The sequence below is a fragment of the Chinchilla lanigera genome, unplaced genomic scaffold (assembly GCF_000276665.1).
Source record: "Chinchilla lanigera isolate Chin_1 unplaced genomic scaffold, ChiLan1.0 scaffold00083, whole genome shotgun sequence".
NCBI lineage: Eukaryota > Metazoa > Chordata > Mammalia > Rodentia > Chinchillidae > Chinchilla > Chinchilla lanigera.
Window position 1 is genome coordinate 4,464,120 of NW_004955484.1, and position 24,216 is coordinate 4,488,335.

At 36.0% G+C, this 24,216-nt stretch overlaps 1 protein-coding gene across 4 annotated transcripts in view; it reads right to left on the reverse strand.

Annotated features, from left to right (window-relative positions):
* The window catches only part of Ap1g1 (adaptor-related protein complex 1, gamma 1 subunit), an 80,908-nt gene that overhangs the window by 33,659 nt on the left and 23,033 nt on the right, over positions 1-24,216 (reverse strand). For 3 of the 4 annotated variants that reach the window (XM_005403516.2, XM_013503973.1, XM_013503974.1), the window contains exons 2-7: positions 21,244-21,447; positions 11,317-11,441; positions 5,269-5,410; positions 3,249-3,345; positions 1,883-1,959; positions 1,104-1,112 (exon numbers count right to left, since the gene is read on the reverse strand). In XM_005403516.2, coding sequence (XP_005403573.1) covers positions 1,104-1,112; positions 1,883-1,959; positions 3,249-3,345; positions 5,269-5,410; positions 11,317-11,441; positions 21,244-21,444 — 651 coding nt within the window. In that variant the 5' untranslated portion in view covers positions 21,445-21,447. The remainder of the gene's footprint in view (positions 1-1,103; positions 1,113-1,882; positions 1,960-3,248; positions 3,346-5,268; positions 5,411-11,316; positions 11,442-21,243; positions 21,448-24,216) is intronic. The other variant, XM_005403517.2, reaches the window with a different exon arrangement.

Here is a 24,216-nt window from a genome sequence, read left to right on the forward strand (position 1 = left end):
GAAGAACCAAGCCATTCCCAAGACATACACTCAAAACACTAAAAACATTAAGTCCATTTCTAAACACCAGAAAACACAATCTGTATGAATTTTTAAGTAAGTTTGGCCTCAACACTTCTAAAGTTAATGATTATGAAGTCACTTAAAAATCTAATTTGGACAACTGCAAGAATAAGACAAAGCTAAACTATGAAAATCTGTGAATTCTGCAAAAATCCTCATTAAATCAGTCAATTGTGGACAAACTGGGGTTAAAGATAAGCAGCTCACCTTGCATACTTCCCAAAGGTCTGCTTTTTTTTTTTTTTTTTTGCTACTACACATAACCTGATTACTTTCTTAAATCTGTTAGTTCTTGGAGAAGTCTTTTTTTCCTTGGGCTATTAAATTGTTTTATTCACTGCCAAAAGGCTAGTACATTTCATAAGATTACCCTGGGACAGAAAGCACAAATGCCTAAGTGCACACAAATTCTTAGAACTGAGCTTTATTTTTCAGACAAAAACGGACATTATTAAAACTAATGACAGGACAAACAAAATAAGATGACAAAAGGAAAGGCTGCAGCCATGAAAATCAGTTGGTGCCCACCTACTCTACCTGTAAGTCCTTTTAATATTACAAAACAGCTAGCAAGATTAAGTCCAGACACAGGGAAAATAAAAGCTCTAAGTCTGAACTGAAAGCTCACATGGAGCTTTGTAAAATATTCAGCTACCACATAGGGCTCTAAAATATCTACTTTAAAAAGAAGTGATGCTTTGTGTCAAGGCTCCAGACTGATCTGGAATTGCCATCGCTAAAGACATTGGGAATCTGCTCAAAGCTTCTCAAATGAAGATCAAGAAAAGGCAGAGAAGGCGGCTTACAATCTGGGAAAGGCTGCAACTGAAATCCAAGGCTGACTTTGGAGTCAGGAGTTTAAGTGACAAGACAGTAACTGGACTAGGAGTTAGCCAAAAATGCTAGAACAAATAACTCACAGTATATTAAGCACAGCTTCAGCATTAGTATAGGTTAAAAGCCACATTTGTGGGTGGATACACAAAGCTGCTAAGGACCTAATGCCAGCATGCACCATCTAAAAGAGGGTTAATTCTTACCTTTTCATTCTAACATACAGCAGGATTCCAAACAGACAACAGGAACAAAACATATAAAGCAAGCATTAGGGACAGATACGGGCTCATACTATTTTACAATAATTTAATCAAGACATGAACATCTAAGGGAGGAAAAAGCCCAAAAAAGAACTGTTATTAGATCTAAAATACAAAATTACCCGTATTTATGGAGTGATCAGCAGCCTATAAAAAGAAATTAAATGCATACAGCTACCCAAAGAATGATCTTTGCCTGAATCCTCCTTCCTACTGCCTTCTAACAGGAAAAATAAAAACGCTCATTTTAAAAGGCTATTTAAGAAGGAAGAACTTAAAACATTAGAACTTTCATCACAGGGATCAATGGACTAAACTGAACAGTGGGGTAAAAGAAAGAAAAAAATCCCAGTTTGCAGTTTTCACCTAAAAAAAAAAAAAGAATATTAGAAAATTACCTGTCTTTTTAAAAAAATCCTATTTGTAATATAACCTCAGGTTACATTTCCTGACTCAATGTCAAAACAGCAGATAAAACATGTGAGAAATTAGTGTGTCTGCCAACAAGAGAAGACTTCTATTCTGAAAAAGAAAGCATTATACTAGTGCCAGTTCTTATAAGCCTAAATCTGGCTTCTAGCCCTACTACACAGGAGGGCTAGTTAAGTCCTTTATTCACCTTCATAGCTTACTTTCCAAAAAAAAAAAAAGTGGGGGGAAAAGCACATACTTTTCAAGAAAATTATTTTCCAATCAAGAAAGGCACACAGAACAGCACCTACCTTTCTGAAATGTGCAAGCATGTCTGGGCTTCGCTCACACATCTCTGTGAGGAGGACTACAGATGTGTGAAGGACACCTGGAACAAAAGATTAAGGAAAAACTAAAAATGAGGCTCTATTATTCAACTTTATAGAAGAGGCAGGGCCTTGAGCTTCTGAAGGTCAATTCCAGAAGTATAGTTGCTACCTTTGCTTTTTAATCCCCCAAAGAATCTAAGCACAGCAGTGACTACAAAGAAAGTGCTTAATAGAAACCTGCTGACTTAACACTGGTCAAATCAGAAGACTTTTAACAATTATCTATAATTAATTAAAAACAACAGTATATCTCCTCAGCTACTAATAACCATAAAAACATGCTCACAATCAATAGAAACTAGATCTCTTCTGCTCTACACCTACTCAATAAAACTATTTGCTGAGTTTGGACATAAAATTTAAGAGACACAAATCTTAATAACACTTTACATTTCCAGATGGAATGTAACAAAACTCCACTTATGGATGAGAAAATATATTTGCTTGTTCCAAAGTCAATAAAAACAATCCTAATATACATTTCACTAATAAATAAATGACCTAAAGATTCATGTGTTAAGCGTATTTTCAGCATTCTGGGCACAGCACTGCATTACTCAAATATCCCGTAACATTTAAGATGTAAATTTTCTTAGAACTTGTTTAACTGACTTCAAAATAAGAATGAAAGTGTACAGGAAAAGAACCGCTACATTCCATTTTAATTCCTCTTAAGCTTTACATAAAAATATGTAAGTATCTACTACAAATTCCTGTTAGAAGCAACTCTAAAGAATTTTTCCTAATGTAATACTCCTACCACATGACAATGAGGAAAATTTTCTTTCATTACAAATTGGCCAAGAAATCAAAGGGTTTTACAAATGAAAATAAATGGAAAGCTCATTTGTACACTGCATTAAATATTGTAATTTAACAGAAGATCAGAGATGAATGACAAGTTTATTATAAAGAAATCAATCTAATTGTTAAACTAGGATATCTAAGTAGAAAAGACATTGAGCAGACCAAGCCTTCCTGGGAAAGTGTCTATGCACAGTAGGAATGCAACTCCTCTGCCCCTGCCGTTAGATACAGGGTAGACACAGCCTGAACATGTTCCTGCTGATTTGAACAGCTGGTGATACAAATGGATGTAATCACTTCTACTGTTCATTTTACTAATAAAATAAGTAAAAAGCCACCCCTTGGGACAGTCATGCAAGTACCACCAGTGGTTCAAGCCACCTGGCAGTGAGACATACAAATTACAGCCCCATCATGAATATGTTTAACCTTTCCTTTCCCTTTTTCTCAGTACTTCACGAGTTCAACCAAATCACATTACCATGGTTCTTCTCATTCAGTAAGTTTTTTGTTGCTGGTAAAAACATCTCCATAAGTTCAGGAACTTTCCTGATGACATGAACAGCACACAGTGCTGCCTATAAAAAAATAGAGGACAAAAAATTTCAAGTAAGCAGGCCAACCAATCTTAGAAAAAGAAACAAAGTACTTCACCGAGTAATTCATTTACCAGAAAAATAAAGATGAAAAAAGTTAGACATGAGGTATTATTTATTAACTGGTTGGGGCTTTTCAGTTTATACTATTATATTAAGAAGTAACTTCCAGACCACCTGTCCCTTTATTTAAATATTGCTGGACAAGTGGGCAATAATTTTCTAGACTAGACGCTGGGTGCTATAAATTCATTAAATGAGTTACATATAACTTATGTAAAATTCTAGGAAAGTAAAAAAAAAAAAAAAAATAGATAAGGACTTCCCTCTGATCATCTCTAGTAATCCTGTAAGTAAGATGACCAACAGGTATAAAAATATAATGCTGCAGATGCTATAAATTTGTTGTTAGTTTAATAAAATCTATACTCCCCCCACTATCTACTGACATAAAGAAAATCTTCTGAATAGAGTAAGGGACTAGCTCAGTGGTATAGAGCATGCTCATGCATGGTCCAATGCTTAATGTCAGGAAGGAATGAAAGAATCATTAGGAATATACTTATCTAGTCTCTACTAAAAAACAGATGGTACTAATATGGCCACTGGAAGGAAAGGTGCATTTAAAGACTGAATCTGGTTACCCCCTCAGCTATTTCTTAAGTCAAATACCATAAAAATTAAAAAGGATTTCTGCTAATTCCTCTTATACTCAACGGGATGAGAGTAGTTCTAATTTGAAGGAATGTTTTATTTAACACAATAATGTGTCTTCTAAACAACAGCAGCTCACACTGGCTTAGCTGGGCATGGTGGCACGTGCCTGTAATGCCAGCACTTGGAAGATTAAGGCAGGAGAGTTTCCAGGTGTTTGAGGTCAGTCTTAACTACACAGTGAGACTCTGTCTCAAAAAACAAGTAAAACAAAAACAGAAAAAGTACTGGCTTATAAATTAAGGAAAGAATTTAACTCTGTTTACAGCCATCATTAACAGTACACTATCCTGGGAAACTGCTTAACCTTTTCAATGCCTTTCTCATACCATTAATAAAGGACAGTTAAAAATAAATAAATAAAGGACAGTAAACACCAATAAGATGGGGTATGTGCTTATTTCTTGGAGGTCTACATTCTATACACTTTGTGTACAAATGTTTCAGGGTTGAAGAACAATTTAAAAAACAACAAAATGTTTGCATCAACAGGTAAAAGCAGGTAATTAGAAAACAAGATAATTCTCTTCCATTACTATTCTAATCAGATATACCAATTTTAAAAAGTAGGCTCTACTTCATTCCTTCGTAATTATCTAAAGTCCCAATGGAACTGTCCCAAAGATACAAAGATCACTAGTACAAAGACACGAGCAATAACCATCAGTATAAAAGTCAATTCATAAAGATCTATTCATTCTCACTTTGTTTTCATATTTATCTTGGTGGCACCAGCGATCACACCTAGGAGTGCTTTACCACCGAGCTACATCCCTAACTTTTTCTTTTTTTAAAACAGGGCCTCATTAAATTGTGCATTTTTTTTTTTTTTTTTTTTTTTAAGGTAAGGCCTTGTTAGGTTGCTCAGGCAGGACCAAAACTTGCTGATCTTCCTCCCTCAGCTTCCCTCAGTGCCAGGACTATATGCATGCACCACCAAAGCCAGCTTCTAATACTGAAGAATTTACATAATTTTGGAAATAATCAGATGAGTCACTTAGAATATTTAGTAAATCTGCTTTTAAGTTTCCTTGAAAACAGAGGAATTAAGATTTGTATATAAAAAACCTTTTAAAAGATCAGAGAAAAATTCTTTGTATTATCATCCATGTTTTCAAAAATGACATCTGTCTTCTCATCTCCAGAATACTCCCTAATCCAAATGTACACAATGGTTTCATTAAAAGTTACCTTTTTTCTTAAGTAAGAGTTAGAGGTTTTCAAGAGCTTCTCCACCTCTCCTGCAAGATCTCTGCACATCTCTGAGGAGCCCATGCAGCCGAGAGTACAAAGAGCTAGTCCCTGCACAAACTGAGTGCTATGATTAAGATCACTGCAAAAGAAAAAAAAGGGAGTGTGTGTGAATATGCTTTGCTTGGTACTTCCCATGAAAAAAACTTTACATTTAACAAACAAGTTTGGAAATGACTCAAGATTTCTTTTAATGAAAATATTTAATAGGATTAATTAGAAAAAAACATTTATTACAACTTTATTACAAATCACAATACAATGAGCTGACAATCCTCGAGAGATCTGCAACCCAGTGTTTCAAAATACCAAAGCTGCAGAAATTGGACACAGTGTAAGTTAGATGTTAAGGACAAACCATTTTAGAAAATGTAGCAAACTACTGAAAGTAAAAACTGGCAAAGATAAAAATATAAAGAAAACTGTATCTCAGAAAGCTTTTAGAGCTGGGCATGATGGCTCACGCCTGTAATCTCAGCACACAGGATCACTGTGAGTTGGAGGCCAGCCTGGGCTACAACGTGACTTCAAGCCTGCCAGCCTGAACTGCAAAGTGAAACCCTGTCTCACAAAGACCAAAAAAAAAAAAAAAAAGCCAGCTTTTAATATCAACTAATTATTAACTATAAGAAAAGATAAGACATACACTAACAAAACCCTTTTTAAAAAATCAGAAAATAATCTCTATTTCTACAGCATTTAAGATAATATAAGCATCACAACAGAAATTCAGTTTATCTTCTGACACTTTTGGTCTTATACTTTAGTATGAACTAAGGTATAAGTTTCATATGAACTAAAGTGTTTTATAAAAGCATTATTTAGTGATGCTTCACTAAATAATTTTTACATTTTTGTTTTATTCAAGAGAAGAGGGCAACCCACTCAGGACCTTCCCTGTCTCTCAGAAGCTATTCCTATTCCCCATTCCTTTTCTCCAATAAATTTTCCTACTTAAAGAAAAAAAAAAAAAAAGTGGGGGGCCAGGAATACAGCTCAGCGGCACAAGCACCTGCCTGGCAAGCGCAAAGTCCTGAGTTTGATTCCCAGTACAAAAAAAAATGATGACAAAGAAAAAAATCTGTAACTGTCATTATAATAAAACCTTTTAAAAACTAAGTTTTATTTTTACAGTAAACTCCTATATCTAGTGGTACATATCCATGAAATCATCTAACAGACTTTGATTACTTGCTATGGTTTGGGCATCCGATAAAGATTAATGTATTGGCGGTTTGGTCCCCAGTGTATGTGTTGATGCAACAGGTACACAGTACAGACTGTAAGAAGTAGAACCTAGAGGGAGGTGATTGCGAAAAGTGCACACCAGATACTAGCCTTGAAGAATTAGTAGTTCCCATGAGTTGCTACAGAAGAACAAGACTAGTCCCACCCTGCTCTCTGGATTCCTCTCTTGCCATGTGATCACTCCCTCTCCCACTGTGGTGCTATTCCTAGAAGCTAATCAAATGGGGTCGCCCTTATCTTTGACTTTGGCTTACAAACCTGTAAGTTAAATAAATCTTTTTTTCTTTATAGATTATCCAGCCTCAGCTATTTTATTTTAGGAGTAGAAATTGAGACATTACCATATAAATTATTTTCAAACAGGTCAGGAAGTGTTCTTTCAGAAAAGCTAAAGCTTGAACTGGTAAACATCTATATACTACAATCAATTCTTGTTATTCAGAGGCCGAATTACGAATTGTGTTACTTCTAACAGCTTTCAGAGCATTTTAGTCTCCTAAGATGCAGGTTGGTTCAAAAGGTCTCTAAATGTCTTCAAGACTGCCACTCAAACTATTTTCACAGTCCTTTAAATTGTGTGTGTGCGTGTATGTGTGTTTGTGTGTGCATGTGTGTGTTTAAAACAGTATCTCACAATTTAAGGTAGGTCTTGAACACAAAACCCTTCTGCCTCAGCCTCCCAAGTATTGGGATTGTAGGCATGTGCCACCATACCTAGCTTATTTTCATAACCCTGTAACACTGCGTACTGATACTTACACTGATGACACAAAAGCAGTGGTGAGAAAAACTTGCCTGCTAGTGCAAATCAATAGCAGGGGAATCAAACTATACTACTATAACTTACTGTGGCAGTAAATATAGTGACTACTACTAGCACGAGGTCCTGGATTTAATCCAGGTGGCACATGCCTGTACTCCCGGCACTGTGGAGGCTGAGGCAGGAGGGTTGTGGGGAGCTCAAGGCCAGCCTGAGCTACATAATGAGTTCAAGGCTAGCCAGAGCTGCATAGCTAGACCCTGTCTCAAAAACTAGCAAAGTAAAAGAAAAAAGACAGTTTCATATAAGATTCTTCATGACAAAGCAGTAAAAATTATTAGTTTTATTAATTCTCAAATCTTTCTTTTTGTAGTGCTGAGGACTAAATTCAGGGCTTCATGGATGCTAGGCAAGCATTCCACCACTGAACTACACAAAAAAACCTTACCTTTCAACTCTTATGTATATTTTTAAAATATTTTACATGACAAAATGAGAAATATGCTTGAATTACTGCTTGTGCTGCAACACTGAAGTAAAATGACAATCTCAGAGGAAAGCATTTGTGTAGTTATTTCATAAGCAAAACTAATGAGCTCGCTGCTTTCAAAGTAAGACCTCAAACCAAGTATGGTGGTGCACGCCTGTAATCCCAGCACTTAGGAGGTGAGGCAGCAAGCTCACTGAGTTCAAAGGTAACCACAACTACATAGTTGAAAAAAAAAGGACCTCATTTTTATTTGAAAAATAACTGTCAACTAAGATTTGGGTATCTGGCACACATTTCCGGACAAACATCCAAGTCAGCCTAATCCTTCATGAGCAAAACTAACAGAATACATTGCCAATGACAAAATTCAAACTGAGCCATGCCTCAGCCTCCCAACTGCTAGGATAACAGGGGTGCACTACTCCATCGCTACTACTCTTTCCTTTTCTAATTATATTATCTGGAAGACATTAGATTTTCTTCACATACTTCAATCAACAGAACATAATATAAGAAACTGCAGAAGACAGTAGCAGCCAATTGATAAAGAATTATACAAATGTAAAATAATGCCATTCTTCACAGTGGAATTTTTCTGATTTAGGAAATAATTTATTTTTCATAAATACTATTTACATTAATATAGCATGTTCATTATCAGTGTTTTGTTTGTTGGCTGGTTGGTGCAGCAGATTAAATCTGGGGTCTTGCACTGCTAGGCAAGTACTCTACTACTGACCTATAGACATGCCTAGCCCCAATATTAGTATTTTTGAGTTAAGAAATAAATGGTGTTAGTTTCTGCTGCCCAATGAAAAGAGAAAAAGAACGTGCTTGCTTCAGCAAGACATACTAAAATGGGAAAAGAAAGGAAGAAGATAAAATGAAACTGGCCAGATTTGCTCCTTTTCGTCAATTTGAATAGTTTTGGATAAAAATTATAGGTAAAATGAAGTTTAAATATTAACTACATTTTTAACATCTTGGGTGCCAGTTCCCAAATATATTTAGCTGACTTTATATTCATTTTTCAATGTTTAAGAACATTTTAAGAACTTCAAATATTAAATCTGCATTTTAAAGACTTAATCCCAAAATCCTTAATGTCTTAAGTTTTTCTAAGTCAATGAATAATGAGGCAAGTGTTTAATTACCACGTATAGAACCTCGTGGTATACTATAATTCCCTATAATATAAACAAACCCACAAAAAACAAAAAAATAGGAAGCCAGGAGTAGTGGCACACACCTGCAATCACAGCACTGGGGGTGTCAAGGCAGGAGAATCAAAGGCTGTGTGGGCTACATAGACAGTTCAAGGCCAACATAGAATACATAGTGAGACCCTCTCAAAAACCCTAAAACACAAGTGTGTGTGTGTGTGTGCGCGCGCGCGTGTGTGTACAGCATACTTTACCAAATTTTTATTTTCAAAAAACTCAATGATCCAATAATTAGAATGAAGTGCCTATTCAACTCTCAATTATTTGAAAAGGTAGTTCTGTCCTAAATTCACTTTGGGTTTGGCTGGACCTCCTGAAAACTAAATTCAAAGATTTCTTATTTATCTATGGGCCTCATTCTTCAATTTTTATCAAGCTATAAACCTATACTTAAGTTTGGTATTAACTCTCTAATAGGAATTTGCTGCCAGGCAGAGTTGCCAAGTTATGAGCACATGCTAGAAAGCTTAAGTAACAAAAGCAACAAAGCACAGAACACCACAAATTAAAGAAACTCTCTGAGGCCTATCCAAAGTAATGCTGATCTAAAATGTACTTCCTATAACAACAAAGATTTCTATCCCTTTTTATTTTTTCAAGTACCAGGAATCGAACTCAGGACCTTGCTCTTGCCCGGTAGGCACTTGTGCTGCTAAGCTATATCCCTGGCCTCTGTCCGTTTTGTAATTCTCCATTCCAATGCTTTCAACAGCTCCAGGTACATAGCATGCATGCAATAAATTTGAATACATGAGCTGGTGCACAACTTGTTATGGTCTTTATTAATATTTATTCTACAGACAATAAACAAGAATTTCTCCCAGAATTAAGTTACAGATTTGTTGTACTCAAATGCTACTCTTTGTTATTTCTGTCTCTTTGAGGGTCTCACTATGTAGTCCTAGCTCTAGAATTCACTACATAGCTCAGGCTGGTCTTAAATTCAAGAGCCTCTTGTCTCAGCCTCCCATAGTGCTAGGATTACACATGCATGTGCAATTACAACCAGTTCAAAGGCTACACTTGATTACTGTCACCCAATTAAAACTATTGTTTTGGAATTTCCCATTACTCTTTGGAAAAAATCTGAAGTTACTAGTTACTTTAGAAAAAAATACAAGTTTAAATGTCTGCAAATTTGGTCACCTACATTTCCACCCCTTAGTTCCACATTTTTGATTTTTTTGATACAAGCTCCCACTATGTAGTCCAGGCTGACCTCAAACACAAAATCTTCCTGCCTCAGCCAAATAAGTGCTGGAATTACAGGCACATACTACCATGCACTTCTACTTTCTTTTAAATATATGCATACTACAAATAAAAAAGAAATTTAAATAGTGATTAAACACACACAAACCAAAATCAAACTAAAACAAACCAAAAAGTACTTCTAACTATGTTTGGGCCATGAGAACTCCTACAGCTTTCTAACAGAATTCTTGTGAGAGCGACAGTGGGAAGAACTGGTAATTCCCTGCACAGATCCTCTAATTTTTCTACACAGCAAGATTTCTGAATTGGAACACAAGGTAAGCTAGCACAACGAGACTAGTATAACAGTAAAACAGCTATTAAGGAGTTTTGAAAAGTCTATACATTAAAATTCACAGCAATACAAACAACTCCATACAACTGAAATCTCAGATAAGACCAGTAACAAGCATCACCTCTCTTTTTACCTTTAAAAGATAATCAGAACATATTGTTGGTAATTTGGGGGAGGCACGATTTCAGACAGGGTCTCAGTATGTAGTTTAGGGTGGCCTTGAACTTGCTACCATGTATAGTCTAGACTGGCCTCAAACTTAGAATCCTACTGTCTCAGCCTCCTGAATGCTGGGATTACAAGAATGCTCTCATACCCAGCTACACTGTCAAATTTTTAGTAAGTCTAAAGGTTCACTACTCGTGGTATTCAAAGTCCTAGAAATATAAGAAAATTATATTTTATCAATGCCTTTTCAATGAAGGCCCACATTTCATTTCAGTGATCACTTATATTCTTTGATTAACCTCTTCACATCCTAAAAGCTATTGAATTCAGAGCAATTCTAATACATTCTAGAGGGCCAGGGATATAGCTCAGTGGCACAGTACCTCCCTGGCAAGCAGGAGGTCGTGAGTTTGATTTCCAGTACCCCCAAAAAAAGTCCAATACATTCTAGACAATAAATAGAAACCAATAAATAGAAACTTTTAATGTCATATTCAGAAATCCCTAAAAGAGGAAAGTGGTCATTAGAAGAAGGGACGGTAAAACTTACTTCTTGATACAGTTAGTCATGAGAAGATGGACATCTTGTCTTTCATCTAATAGCAGCATTGCTCCTAAGTAGCCAATGCGTTTGTCTGTAAATTTTTGAGAAGCAATAAGCTTGAGGCACTCCAACTGCACACATGCACAAGAAAGACATAAAGCAAAGAAAAAACAGTATTAAGAACTTGCTATCACAACCTAGGAAAGCAATGTTTTTAACCCAATTCAAAGATGATCAAAGTACTGACCTGTATCAAACTACTTAAATAAATAAGCAGAGACATAAGACCTTCATATATCTTAATAGTAATCAGGTTCTGGAACAAATCAGACTGTCACGGTCTCATATAGCATTTGCCATCCAAATACTCATTTTGAGTTTTAACTTCATTCTACAGATTCATACACATCAAACAAGTTAAATATTATAAGATATTAATAAATCAAATGTCTAATAAGATCCCTACCTTATATTAAGTAAGTACCTAACTCACACATTTAAGGTCTGGTTCCTATTTTGAGAATCCAAAAACTCAATAAATAAAACTACATCAATATGCCAAACAGTATCCTAAACATCAGAAATGTACAATTAATTAAGGCAGTCAAACAAACTTAATGTAATGTAAAATATGCTACATTTAGGACTTGAACCAAGTACTATGAGAAAAGTGAAGGTTTAGGAATCAATTTTTTTTTTTGGTCTTTTTGAGACAGGGTATCGCTATGCAGTTCAGGCTTGCCTTGAGCTTACTTTATAGCGCAGGCTGGCCTCAAATTCGCAACAATCCTCCTTCCTCACCCCCTCTAGTGCTGAGATTATAGGCATGTGCCACCACAACTGGCATACGAATCAAATAGTTTTTTAAAAGCCAGAGAAAAACTCTGTAGTGAAATTAACGTAAAAATTTTATACAATTTCTTCTTTACATAATTGTTAGAGATAACTCCTCAGGGCTTCCTAGTCTTTTGTAGTTAAGGTTGGCCTTTCTTGAAAGTCACAATCACTTTGATATACTTTATCATTCCATCTAGACCAACATAGAAAGGCCAAATATTTCCTCTGGAACAATGGTTTTCAAAGGTGTATACAAGTATGACTCTCCAAGAAGAATTTTCACAACTCAGCTTAGAATCATGACTCCTAAGAAAAAGGGGCTCCACCAAAGGGGGCTTGTATATGTAGAAAGCAAGATCACTGGAGACTGCTTTCCATTGTGAATTTATCTACTAAGTTCCAAAGTGCAATTAAGGAAAATAAAGCAGTTCCACAAATAGAACTCAAGCTTTAAATATATTCTTTCAGTGTACCTGCATTTAAAAAACAAAAAACCTACAGTCAGCTAATTGTATATACTGTCAGAAGCATGCTAAAGAAGTTTCCAGGGAGAATAACCATAATCAAAAAAGGAAAACCTAAGCCAGACATGGTGGCATATGCCGCCTGTATTCCCAGCACTCTGGGAGGCTGAAGCAAGAGGATCACAAGTTCAAGCACAGCCTGGGCAGCACAGTAACTTAGCAGGACTGTGTCTCAAAATCTAAAAAAACAGAACTTTAAAAAGGGCTGGGAAAAGAGCAAACTTAAATGTCTTGTAAGACTAAAAGAGATTAAGTAATAACTCTTTCCTTTCTTCTAAACATTCAATTTAAGTTTTAAAAACAATTTCTAAAGTAAAAGTTGATGAAAATCATTTCTACAAGGTCTGTAGAATATCACTGATGAATGAGAAAATCAGAAACCAAGAGTATTAGAAATATTTTACTTTTTCAAACTACAAGTTTTCTAAACATTAAATAAGTCTAGGGGCTGGGGATTTAGCTCAGCGGCAAAAGCGCCTGCCTGGCAAGCGCAAGGTCGTGAGTTCGGTTCCTGGTACCGGAGAAAAACCAAAAAAAATAAATAAATAAATAAATAAATAAGTCTATGAATTATTTAGTAGTAAAAGAAAATATTCCAAGAATTAGATAGCACACAAGTTTTTATCATCCTTATTGAATCTTGCTTCTGGCCAACTCCAAACACTACAAATTATCCAAAACTTTTATTAAGATCAACTAGTGAGTAGGATATATTCTCAGAGATCATTCGTATTTCTAAAGCCGCATTTTAAATTAGTCACACTAAACGTCATCAGTGACCAGTAAATACAGTTTGTTTTCCATGACACTTACTTAAAATTTACCTCAAAACTAAACAGAAAAAAAAGAAAAAACCTAAGCAGCAATAGCAAAAAGAAAAACTAAAATTTAAAGGGACATAAATTAATTATTTAGGGGCTGGGGATTTAGCTCAGCGGCAAAAGCGCCTGCCTGGCAAGCGCAAGGTCGTGAGTTCGGTTCCTGGTACGGGAGAAAAACCAACCCCCCCCCAAAAAAAAATTAATTATTTAGCCAGGCACGGTTGCACACACCTCTAAGCCCAGCACTTGCGAGGCTGAGGCAGGAAGATCTTTGTGAGTTCAAGACCAGCCTGGGCTACAAAGTAAGCTCAAGGCCAGCCTGAACTGCATAGCAAAATCCTATCTCAAAAAGACAAAAAATAATTAATTAATTCTTTACAATATCCTCTATTTATACAGTGACTCTGTTTCAAGAAGAAGCAAATTTTTTTTGATGTTGACAAATTTAAGGAAAAATATAAGATTACACAGCTAGAGATGGTATCTGAAATATACCCTTCAGGGAAGAATTATTTCTAACCAAACATCACACATTGGTGGCCAGCAACAGTACAGAGAATGTACCATGTTTCACCTTTGAGAACATTACTTAAGTTTTCAAATTTTGAAAAGGAAACATCAACATTGGGGGATAGAGATATCATAAGAAGGACCAGCATGTGAGAGCAAAACATCTATTTTTAAGTAGTAATCTCCAAAAAGATACAATTCCTCACTATTTACTGCATGACTAAAGAACAGAAGGGGAAAAAAACCCGATCAATTAAACATATCTGCTCCCTAGGTCAAAATCTCAATTTCACCAAGTAGTATTAATCCAGTTAAAGCCACTTGAAAAACCACTGGATGCGATGGGTGTACACCTGTAATCCTAGCAACTCAGGAAGCTGGGACAGGAGGATCACAAGTTTGAGGCCAGAGTAGGCAATTTAGAGACCCTAAGTAAAATTTTTAGAAAGGGCAGGAGATACAGTTTAGTGGTATAGTGCTGCCTTAGCTTGTGTTCAATCCCTGGTATGACACGAAAATCATTAAAAAAAGCCCACCCAAAACATTTCTAACACATATGGCAGGCTCTTTTAAAGCACAGTAACAGTCCCATTTTTATTTTCATAACCCACCAAGTTAACAGAAAACTTACTTTTACTCTATACTCTATGAGCAAAGTCAAAAGACAAATGAGGCCAGAGATACAGCTCAGTGGCACAGCGCCTGCCTGACAAGCACGAGGTCCTATATTCAATTCCCGGTACTCCCCCACCTCAAAAAAAAGACATATGACAACCTTGGCAAAAATATTTACAAGTCATTTTATAGATGTGAGATCCTATATAATAGGTTCCTACAAACTGATTTTCCCCCATACTGGTGACTGAACCCAGGGAGAAGTAGGCTGTATCGCCATCCCTTTCTTTATTTTGAGACAGGGTCTCACTAAATTGCCCAGGCTAGCCTTGAACATGCAATCTCCTGCCTTGGCCTCTTGAGAAGCTGGGATTATAGGCACATGCCATTACACCCAGTCAAACTCCTTTTTAAAAATACCAATGGTGCATTATAAGAATGGAAAACCATTAGGCCAAACAGCTCATAGAAAACAAAAATAGAAATGGAAATCAAACTTTCATAAAACAAATGCAGGGCTGGGGACACAGCTCAGTGGCACAAGTGTCTGCCCAGCAAGCACAAGGTCCTGAGTTCGATTCCCAGTACCAAAAAAAAAAAAAAAAAAGCAAATTCAAGTAAGTAAATTTACACAAAAAACCCACTGAAATGGATCTTGAAATACATGAGTTAACATGATTTGCAAAATATATATCAATAAAGTTATTTAAAAAGAAATAAAAACCAAAACCAGAGATATTTTTATAACAGTATAAAGATTAAGAGATGGCAGTATTAACTGGCACAAGCTATAGAAAGAACTGAACTATCTAAATTACAAATTTATATAAGATGACTCAGCAATTCTCTTTTTAAAAAATTATACTACACTTATACTCACATTTGTGGAAAATAGTAGTATTATTCAACTGCAGTGTTTAAAACAGCAAGACTGGAGATAAGTGTCCATTACTAAGGTAGTAGTTTAATAAATTATGACTCATACATGTAACAGAATATTATGCTAAATATACTACCATCAGCATGTCAAAGAACCTGCAAAAAAATGACTCTCTTAGCCAGGTGCAGCAGCACAAGCCTGTAGTTCCACCACATGGGAGGATGAGGCAGGAAGACTGCTATGAATTCAAGGTCAGCCTGAACTACACAGCAAGAAACTGTCTCAAAAAAAAAAGAGAGAAAGGGGGGAGAGGGGAGGAGGAGAAAGAAGAAGGGGGAGGGGAGAGGGGGAAAGGCAGGGAGAGGAAGGAGAGGGGTAGGAGGAGGAGAAGAAAAGGTTTTGGTGTTTCGTTTTGCTTTATTTTGTTTTTTTTTGAGACAGGGTCTCACTAAGTTGCCTAGGCTGGCCTCAAACACAATCCTCTTATCTCAGCCTGCTGCTGGGATTAAGGTATAGGCCACCAAGAGTAGCTCTGAGGGAGGTCTTAAATACTGGTCTTCAGGACAGATTATGAATGAAAATTGCAAACAGTATGTTGAAACAGGTTGTAGAAGCATAATGTATCTCTGGAAGGATATTCAACAAGCTGACACCATCGGTTGTCTATAGAGAAACTAAGTGACCGGAAGACAAACATAGAAGTGTTTTATCATGAATCCTTCGGTATCTTTAGTATCTTTCAAATTTAAAATCAGCCACGTGTGGTGGCACACACATGTAATCCTACCACTTGGGAGACACACATGTAATCCTACCACTTGGGAGACTGAGGTAGGAATCACTAGTGAGAGGCCAGCCTGGGCAATACAGTGAGACCCTGTCTCAAAAAACCAATAAAATAAAATTTAGAATTGATTAACTACCATTATCTATTCCAAAGGAAAATAATAACGGACTAGAAGGAAATCATATGAAAACTGCAGGCAGAAGGGTCTTATGGCTATAAAAGCTAATACACTATTTAAAAAAAAAAAAACAAAAACTATTTCCCCCTGCAAAGGTGAACACCATATATTTAAAAAAAAACAGCAGTTGAGTGTTAGAGTAGTTTTATGTAGACTACTAGACTCTTAGGAAAACACAACTCTAATAAATGGAAGGGGGGGGCTCAGCCTTTCAATAACCTAAATTCACACAGAACAAGTACTGTATTAAGCTATTTTTAACTTCTCTGGATGCCAGTAGGAGACTGTTAAAAATGTATGTTTGTTCCTAATCACTTACCCGCCAAATGCTAGGTTTTTCTGCTCACAGTTATTTTTTTTTTTTTTTTTTTTTTGGTTTTTCTCTGGTACCGGAAACCGAACTCACGACCTTGCACTTGCCAGGCAGGCGCTTTTGCCGCTGAGCTAAATCCCCAGCCCCTCACAGTTATATTCTTCATCTATCAATTTCTCTTTCTCTCTCTCCTCTACGTCCCAAAGGACTGAGATGATCTCTTTCCTACTCTCAAATTTGTTTTATATTTACTAGCAATCATGAAGCTCCACTGTGTACCACCAGCTTGACCCCTAAACAGACATTTCGCTTTAATTTAGTAAACTGGTGTACCAAACAATGTATGTGCCAGGCATTCTCACTGATACACCATTTTAACAGTATACATAAGAAAACCAACATTAGCCATCCACAAATAATAAATATACATCACACTTATGCACATGATACTATGAAAACAAGTGAGGAAGGGTATCCAGTTTAGGTCAGGAACAGAAGGAAAACTTCAGAGAAAGGCAATTAGGAGCTCAACCTCTCCATCTATCTAGAGATCTTAAACAAGCTATTTAACAACCTAGGCTTCTGTTCTGCATCACTAGGGTAACTGAGCCAAAAGGGAAGACAGCCCTTAATAATGTGTCTCCACCCCACACCATCAGGACAGTCACTATTCTAAGCAGTGGATTCCAGAAGTGGCCTTAGAATCCTCAGCAGAAGCATGCTAGTTGATCATTAGCAACAAGTCTAAGAGATTAAAGGTACTGAAACAAATACAGGGCCTTGCTAGAAGGGGTTCCCAAAGCAGACAGGTCAAAAATCACCTGGGAGAATTTTGAAAAAAAAAAAACACAAAAACAAGTCACTCCCAGAAAATTCCAATGGAGGAGATTAGGGGTAGAGACTGACAATTTCTAATTGTTACACAATTTTTGTAGAAAAAAAAAAACAGAATTTTTCTAGATGACTTCTAATGCTCCAATTCTTTTCAAATATCAAATCAATTTTTTAAAAGAAAACTATCATGTTTCTGACCTTGTTACATTTTCCTGAAGCAAGGACCTTAGTTGCCTCTCATCAATGTTTAATCTGGTTGCCCTTAGCAAAAAGTTGCTCCTGTTCTGTTAGCTTTTAGAATAGTTCACACAAGGTCAAATCCACATATGCACCTGCTTTTAAATGTAACAATGGAGTTTTATGATGTGGTCAATCTATAAGTGATTGGTTAGGTCTTTTAAAAAAACTACTTTTATTTCACCTTACTATTTGGAAATAACTTTCTTCTTCATTCAAACTTAAAAAAAAAAAAACCTTGTTAGAGGGCCAGGTCTGGTGGCACACACCTGTAATCCCAGCACTCCAGAGGCTGAGGCAGGAGGATCATTACAAGTGTGAGACCAGCCTGGGCTACAAAGTAAGTTCATGGCCAGCCTGAACTGTGTAGTGAGACTGTCTCAAAAAGACAAAAAAAAAAAAAACAAAAAAAAACACCTTGTTGTAATTTATCACTATGTAGCCAGGTAACATAAAATCTCTATAGACCAGAGTTTGTTTTTTCCTCTTTCTGGAAGGCAAAAAAAAACTCCAAAAATACCTAATAGTTCTACTGAATCCCACTTTTTTCTTCTTGAGAACACTTATTGTGAAATATTTCACTCAAAATACAAAATAACTACATATCACCAATCTACCAATCAGCTTTATCAAATCTTAACATTTTATCATATTTAATTTAAAAATTTTTAGTATTACAAATTCAGTTGAAGCCCTCTACATATTATTGCCTTAATCCTACTTCCCTTTTCTCCAAATTCCAAAACTATCATTCATGACTGAAATAACCTTATGTTTTTACTATCCATGTGGAGAAAAAAATGATTTGGAACATTACAAACTTTATATAAATATCATATTCCTGCTCTTTATGAGTATTATTCACATCAACATAAGCTTTAATAGAGTCGTATGTTTATTCTTTCCCTGATATAATAAAAAAATAGTGAATGTTCAAAAAAATTTTTTTTCTTTTAAATGTATTAAGTAAAAGTCATTCCACTAATCTCAAAATACCATACCCCCAACACACTTATCTCCTACTGCTCTTAGCATTTTCTGAAGCAGTTCTAGAAGGTCTTTTTATGAGTTGCACTGTCATGGCTGCCTCACTGTCATTTTGACTTTGGGAAAGAGCCAGCAGTCACATGGTGCCAGATCTGACAGCAGCATTCACTGTATTTTTCATCACCCCTCATAAAGACACAAAAGAGAACTTCCAGAACTCCTCCAGAAAGTGACATGAGCCACCACTCCTGCAATCCCAGCACTTGGGAGGCTAAGGAAGGAGGACTGATGTGAGATGGAGGCCAGCCAGGGCTACATCGGCTGTCTCAAAGAAAAATTAAAAAAAGGAAGTGGCATGAGCAATGGGATGTGTCCAAAGCACGGGGGAATATAGGGATTGTGTCCTTTACTGTAATAAATATTTTAAACATTCCACATAGGTTTGATCACCGTGCATGTGTATGTGGTGTACCACTTGTGAATATAAAGTTACCTACTCTTTGAAGACTATTATTTTCAACGTTTTACTATTAGAAACACTGAAATGAACACTGCTTTATACATCTCTTTCTACCCTATCTCATTTATAAACATAAGAAAGCTTAATCAGATTTAGGTTTTTTAGTTTTTGGTTTGTTTTGATTTGATTTTGAGTATCACTTTATATATCACTTTTATATATTTTGGTATATCATTTTATATTTTTTATTTTATATATCACTGTTCAGGTGGTGGGTATGAGCTTTCATCAACAGGCATATAATTCTTTCTGGTAAAACTGGGCATGGTGGCACATGCCTATAATCCCAGCACTTGGCAGGCTGAGGCACGAAGATCGCTGAGAGTTCAAGGCCAGCCTAGGCTACAAAGTGAGCTCAAGGCCAGCATGAATTGCATAGCGAAACTCTGTCTCAAAAAGACAAAAAAAAAAGTATAACTTCTCTGTTAGCAATGGGTTACCAATAACTCCTTCAGAAGAAACACTGGCAAGGAAAGTAAAGATAAATGTTTCTTTCCTTCCAGTAACAGTTTTCAAAATAATGAGTTAGTTCTCTAACATCACTCAAAGACGAACAATGAAATTTTAAAACTTTTGTTTAGATATGCACCTCAATGGTAAAGCATGTGCTTAGCATCCTCTGCACTCCCCAAAAAGACAAATTTGCTTCGTACATTTTAATCAATCACATTATTCTATTAATATTAAAATAACCTCACTCTGAGAACAGCTGCCTTTTCTTATAACTTCTAAAACCTCTGGCATGACTTTTGTAGTCTTTCTTGCTTTCTGGCAAAGTCAAATATTTTAAGCTTATTTTGTACATTTTTTACCCTGGGTCTGTCCCCATTGTAATGGGTCCTGGTCCTTTTAAAGTGAGGTAGTATTCAGAGACCACAATCTGGCAGAATAAGCTTAGGTACTTTTTTAAACATAACATACAAGTTAAAATAGTAGGCAAATACAGTAGCATAAAAGAAAAAAAAAAAAAAACCACATCATGACCAAGTAAAGTTTATTTCTAACATGCAAAGGAAAATGTAGCATTAGAATACTGAAATATCATAATTATTTCAGTAGATTATGAAAAAGCACCTTTGTGGGATAAAGAGTATCTACCTAAAACCTGAACCACATCTAATCAGAATATGTACAGCATTTAAAGTTGTAGTAAGACAAGGATGACTACTATTACTGTTTCTTTTTGCTACTTCTTTTTTAAAAGCATTAGAGTATAGTAAGAAAATAAAATGTGTAAGGATGGAAAAGGAAGAGATGACTACTACTATTTGAAGACAATAGTATTTATGATGTGGAAACAATAGGGTCTACAGAGACTCAGATTCAAATGCAATAAGCAGAGTGCTATACAGTACTACACTGATGGAAGGGATGCTCTTGTACACAAATAATACAGTATAGTAGGCAGGATATATATATACACACACACACACACATTTGGATATAAATATATATACATTAGATTACTGAAATGTCATAATTATTTCAGTAGATAATGAAAAAGCACGTGTGTGTGTGTGTGTGTGTGTGTGTGTGTATACATTTGTGGGAGGGACAGAATCAGCAGGTAGACCTGCACTGCATAGAAGTTGTAGCAATTAAGGAATGAGGTAATTAGGACAAAATAGATGCTACTACTACATAGCAACCACTTAATTTCTTTACCTTAGAAACACCTGTCGTGAGTTTTTCATAAGGCAGGATCATGCCTTCCCCAGTCTGCAGCCTGCCCTCTCAGTTATGGCCTTAGTGCCACAATGACCAAATGCAAACTACAAAGATATCAAATGTATCTCCCTCCCTGTTAGGAAAAGACTGACATCCTCTGAGCCACAGTGTTATTATTCAAAGAAAAGCATCCTTGCCAGATGTGGTCTCAGCCCAGCCTACCTGTCCAAAGTGAGCAGGGTAGCCCAGCATATGCATATATAGTAATTTAGCCACATTCCGACACCGGTATGTATTATCTTCTTCTCTAAATGATGACCGGATTGCAGCACATTCTTTCTGGATCATTTCTCGTTCTTCAGCTTGGGTTCGGGCTGTCCGGATGGTCCGGATCAGCTCCCGCAATCTGATGGGGGCTGGCATCCTCTGGACATGGAAAGATATTAAATAGAGATGTTCACATTTTTTGCTACTAAAACCAATCAACAACTTCCCACAAAAAAATTCTGACTGATAAATTCAGACTTGATAAATCCAGTTTTGTAAATTAAACAAAGCTTGCTAAGCTTCAGCAAAAGTATTACATGCAAACTCCTCAACTATGTAAATTTCTTAAAAGTAACAAAAAAGGTGAATTATTAAATTATTTTTAATTTTTTTATTTTTTTGTCTTTTTGAGACAGGGTCTCACTATGCAGTTCAGGTTGGCCCTGAGCTCACTTTGTAGCCCAGGCTGGTCTCAAACTTGCAACAATCCTCCTGCCTCACCCTCCCGAGTGCTGGGATTACAGGCGTGCGCCACTATGCTCGGCTTGAATTATTAAATTAAGCAAAATAAGGCCAGGCATAGTGGTACATATCTGTAATTCCAGCTACTTAGGAGGCTGAGACAGGAGAATCAAATGTGTAAGGCCAGCCTAAACAACATAACAAGACCCTGCCTCAAAATTTAAAAATAAAGGGGAAAACCTGGGGTTGGGAATATAACTCAGTGGCAGAGCATCCCTGAGGCTTTGGGTTTCTATTCTCTGTATCACAAAAAAAAAAAAAGTAAATTAAAACATACAAAAGAAATCACCAGCAGAGTAAAAAGAAAACCCACACATTGGGAAAAAATTTTAGCTCACTGTCCCTCGGACAAAGGTCTTCTATCTAGAACATAAAGAATTAAAAAACATCAGCCCCCCCCACAAATTCAAAGACCCAATCCAAAAATGGGCATCTGAGATGAATACACATTTCTCAGATAAAGAAATACAAATGGCAAATAAATACATGAGAAAATGTTCAACATCATTAGTCATTCGAGAAATGCACATTAAAACAACATTGAGATTTCATCTCACCCCACTAAGAACGGCTAGCATTAAGAAATCAACCAATAACAAATGTTGGCAAGGCTGTGGAGAAATAGGAACTCTTCTCCACTGCTGGTGGGAATGCAGACTGCTGAAACCACTGTGGAAATCAGTTTGGAGACTCCTCAGCAAACTAGGTCTAGAGGTCCCATTCAACCCAGCTATTCCCCTTTAGGGTATTGTCTCAGAAGATCTGAAAACAACGTATCACAGTGATATATATGCTCCTATGTTTATAGCAGCGCAATTTGTAATTGCTAAATTGTGGAAGCAACCCAAATGTCCATCCACTGAGGAATGGATAAAAAAATTGTGGTATTTTTATATAATGGAATATTACTCAGCTATAAAGAAAGATAAACTCAAAGCTTTTGCAGGTAAAATGGTCACAACTAGAGACATACTCATAAGTGAAATAAACCAGACCTCCATGTGTAAGCAATGTATTGTCTCACTAGTGTAACAACCTGAAAGAGTGAATAAGAATTAGGAGGTATGATAGACATTGTGAAACGAAAAGAAAATGCTCAAAAGTAAAGAGCAACTGGGGTGAGGGCAAAGAGAAAAGAAAGAAGGGGAAATTATGTATACATGTATATACAGGATAGCTAACATAGCTGCACTACTGACTTCTATCGCTTTACTGAAAGGAACAGTTAATGATTAATTATTTGATCAGTCTTGCATGTCTATATTTGTTTTCCTGAGAAACCACTTTGAAGATATCAATATGTAATACAGCAACCATTGTTACCTTCCTACCACTTTGTAATTCAGTATTGCTTGTTTTGTTCTTATGCTATTTTGTAATGGATGTCTGTTTGTTAATGCTTTCCTTCTTTTATTTTTAAAATAAATTTAAAAAATAAAAGAAATGGACAGTTCCCCACTGTAAAGGAACTTTTTATACTCTCACTCACTTCACAGTTTTATTCCTTTGTAAAAATGGTGATTTCAAAACTATGTATGATGTATTTATTTATTGTTAATATATTAGCATTAAAAATTATCTTTTACTGTTATTCTTCTATTAAGCAAATTTGTTAAACTTTTTCACTACTAATAAAGAGTTTACACACACCTTTCTATAGAAATAATCATATAAATTGACAATAATAAAATTTTTCTTTTAAATCTATAAAAAAATGAAATTTACAAAGTACATATATATTAGTTCTCATTTGTCACTTGCCGCATCCTGAAGTAAGGGTACATATCATTACCTGCATTTTGCCTATTAAGAAACTTAATCTCAAGACAACTATGCAACTTACTCAGGATTACAAAAGTAACAGCTGATAGAGCTAGCACTTGAACTAGGTCTTAAAAACTCCAAAGTTAGGCCGGGTGTGGTGGCACACACCTGTAATCTCAGTACTTGGGAAGCTGAGGCAGAAAGATCGTTGCAAATTCGAAACCAGCCTGGGCTACAAAGTGAGCTCAAGGCCAGCCTGAACGGCATAGCAAGACCCTGTCTCAAAAAGACAAAAAGCAAACAAACAAACAAAAACCTCCAAGGTTAGTGTTCTTGGAATACTTCAGACATTTTAGGAATTGAAGTTTCAGGAGTAAACAAGGCATTTAAATCCTTTACATTTTTTTATAAATAAAAAGCATAGGAGTTATATTAAAGGTCCACTGACAGGACCATTTCTCCTTTCACAATAACCACAAATGCCTATACTGATTTATAAAACATTTAATAGTAAATAAAATCATACCCTGCATTTATAGCAGATCCATGGTGAAATATAACTAAAAAAGTATAAAGTTATTACAGATGTCAATAATTAAGAACTAAATGTAGCCAGGAGTGGTGGCACACATCTGTAATCCC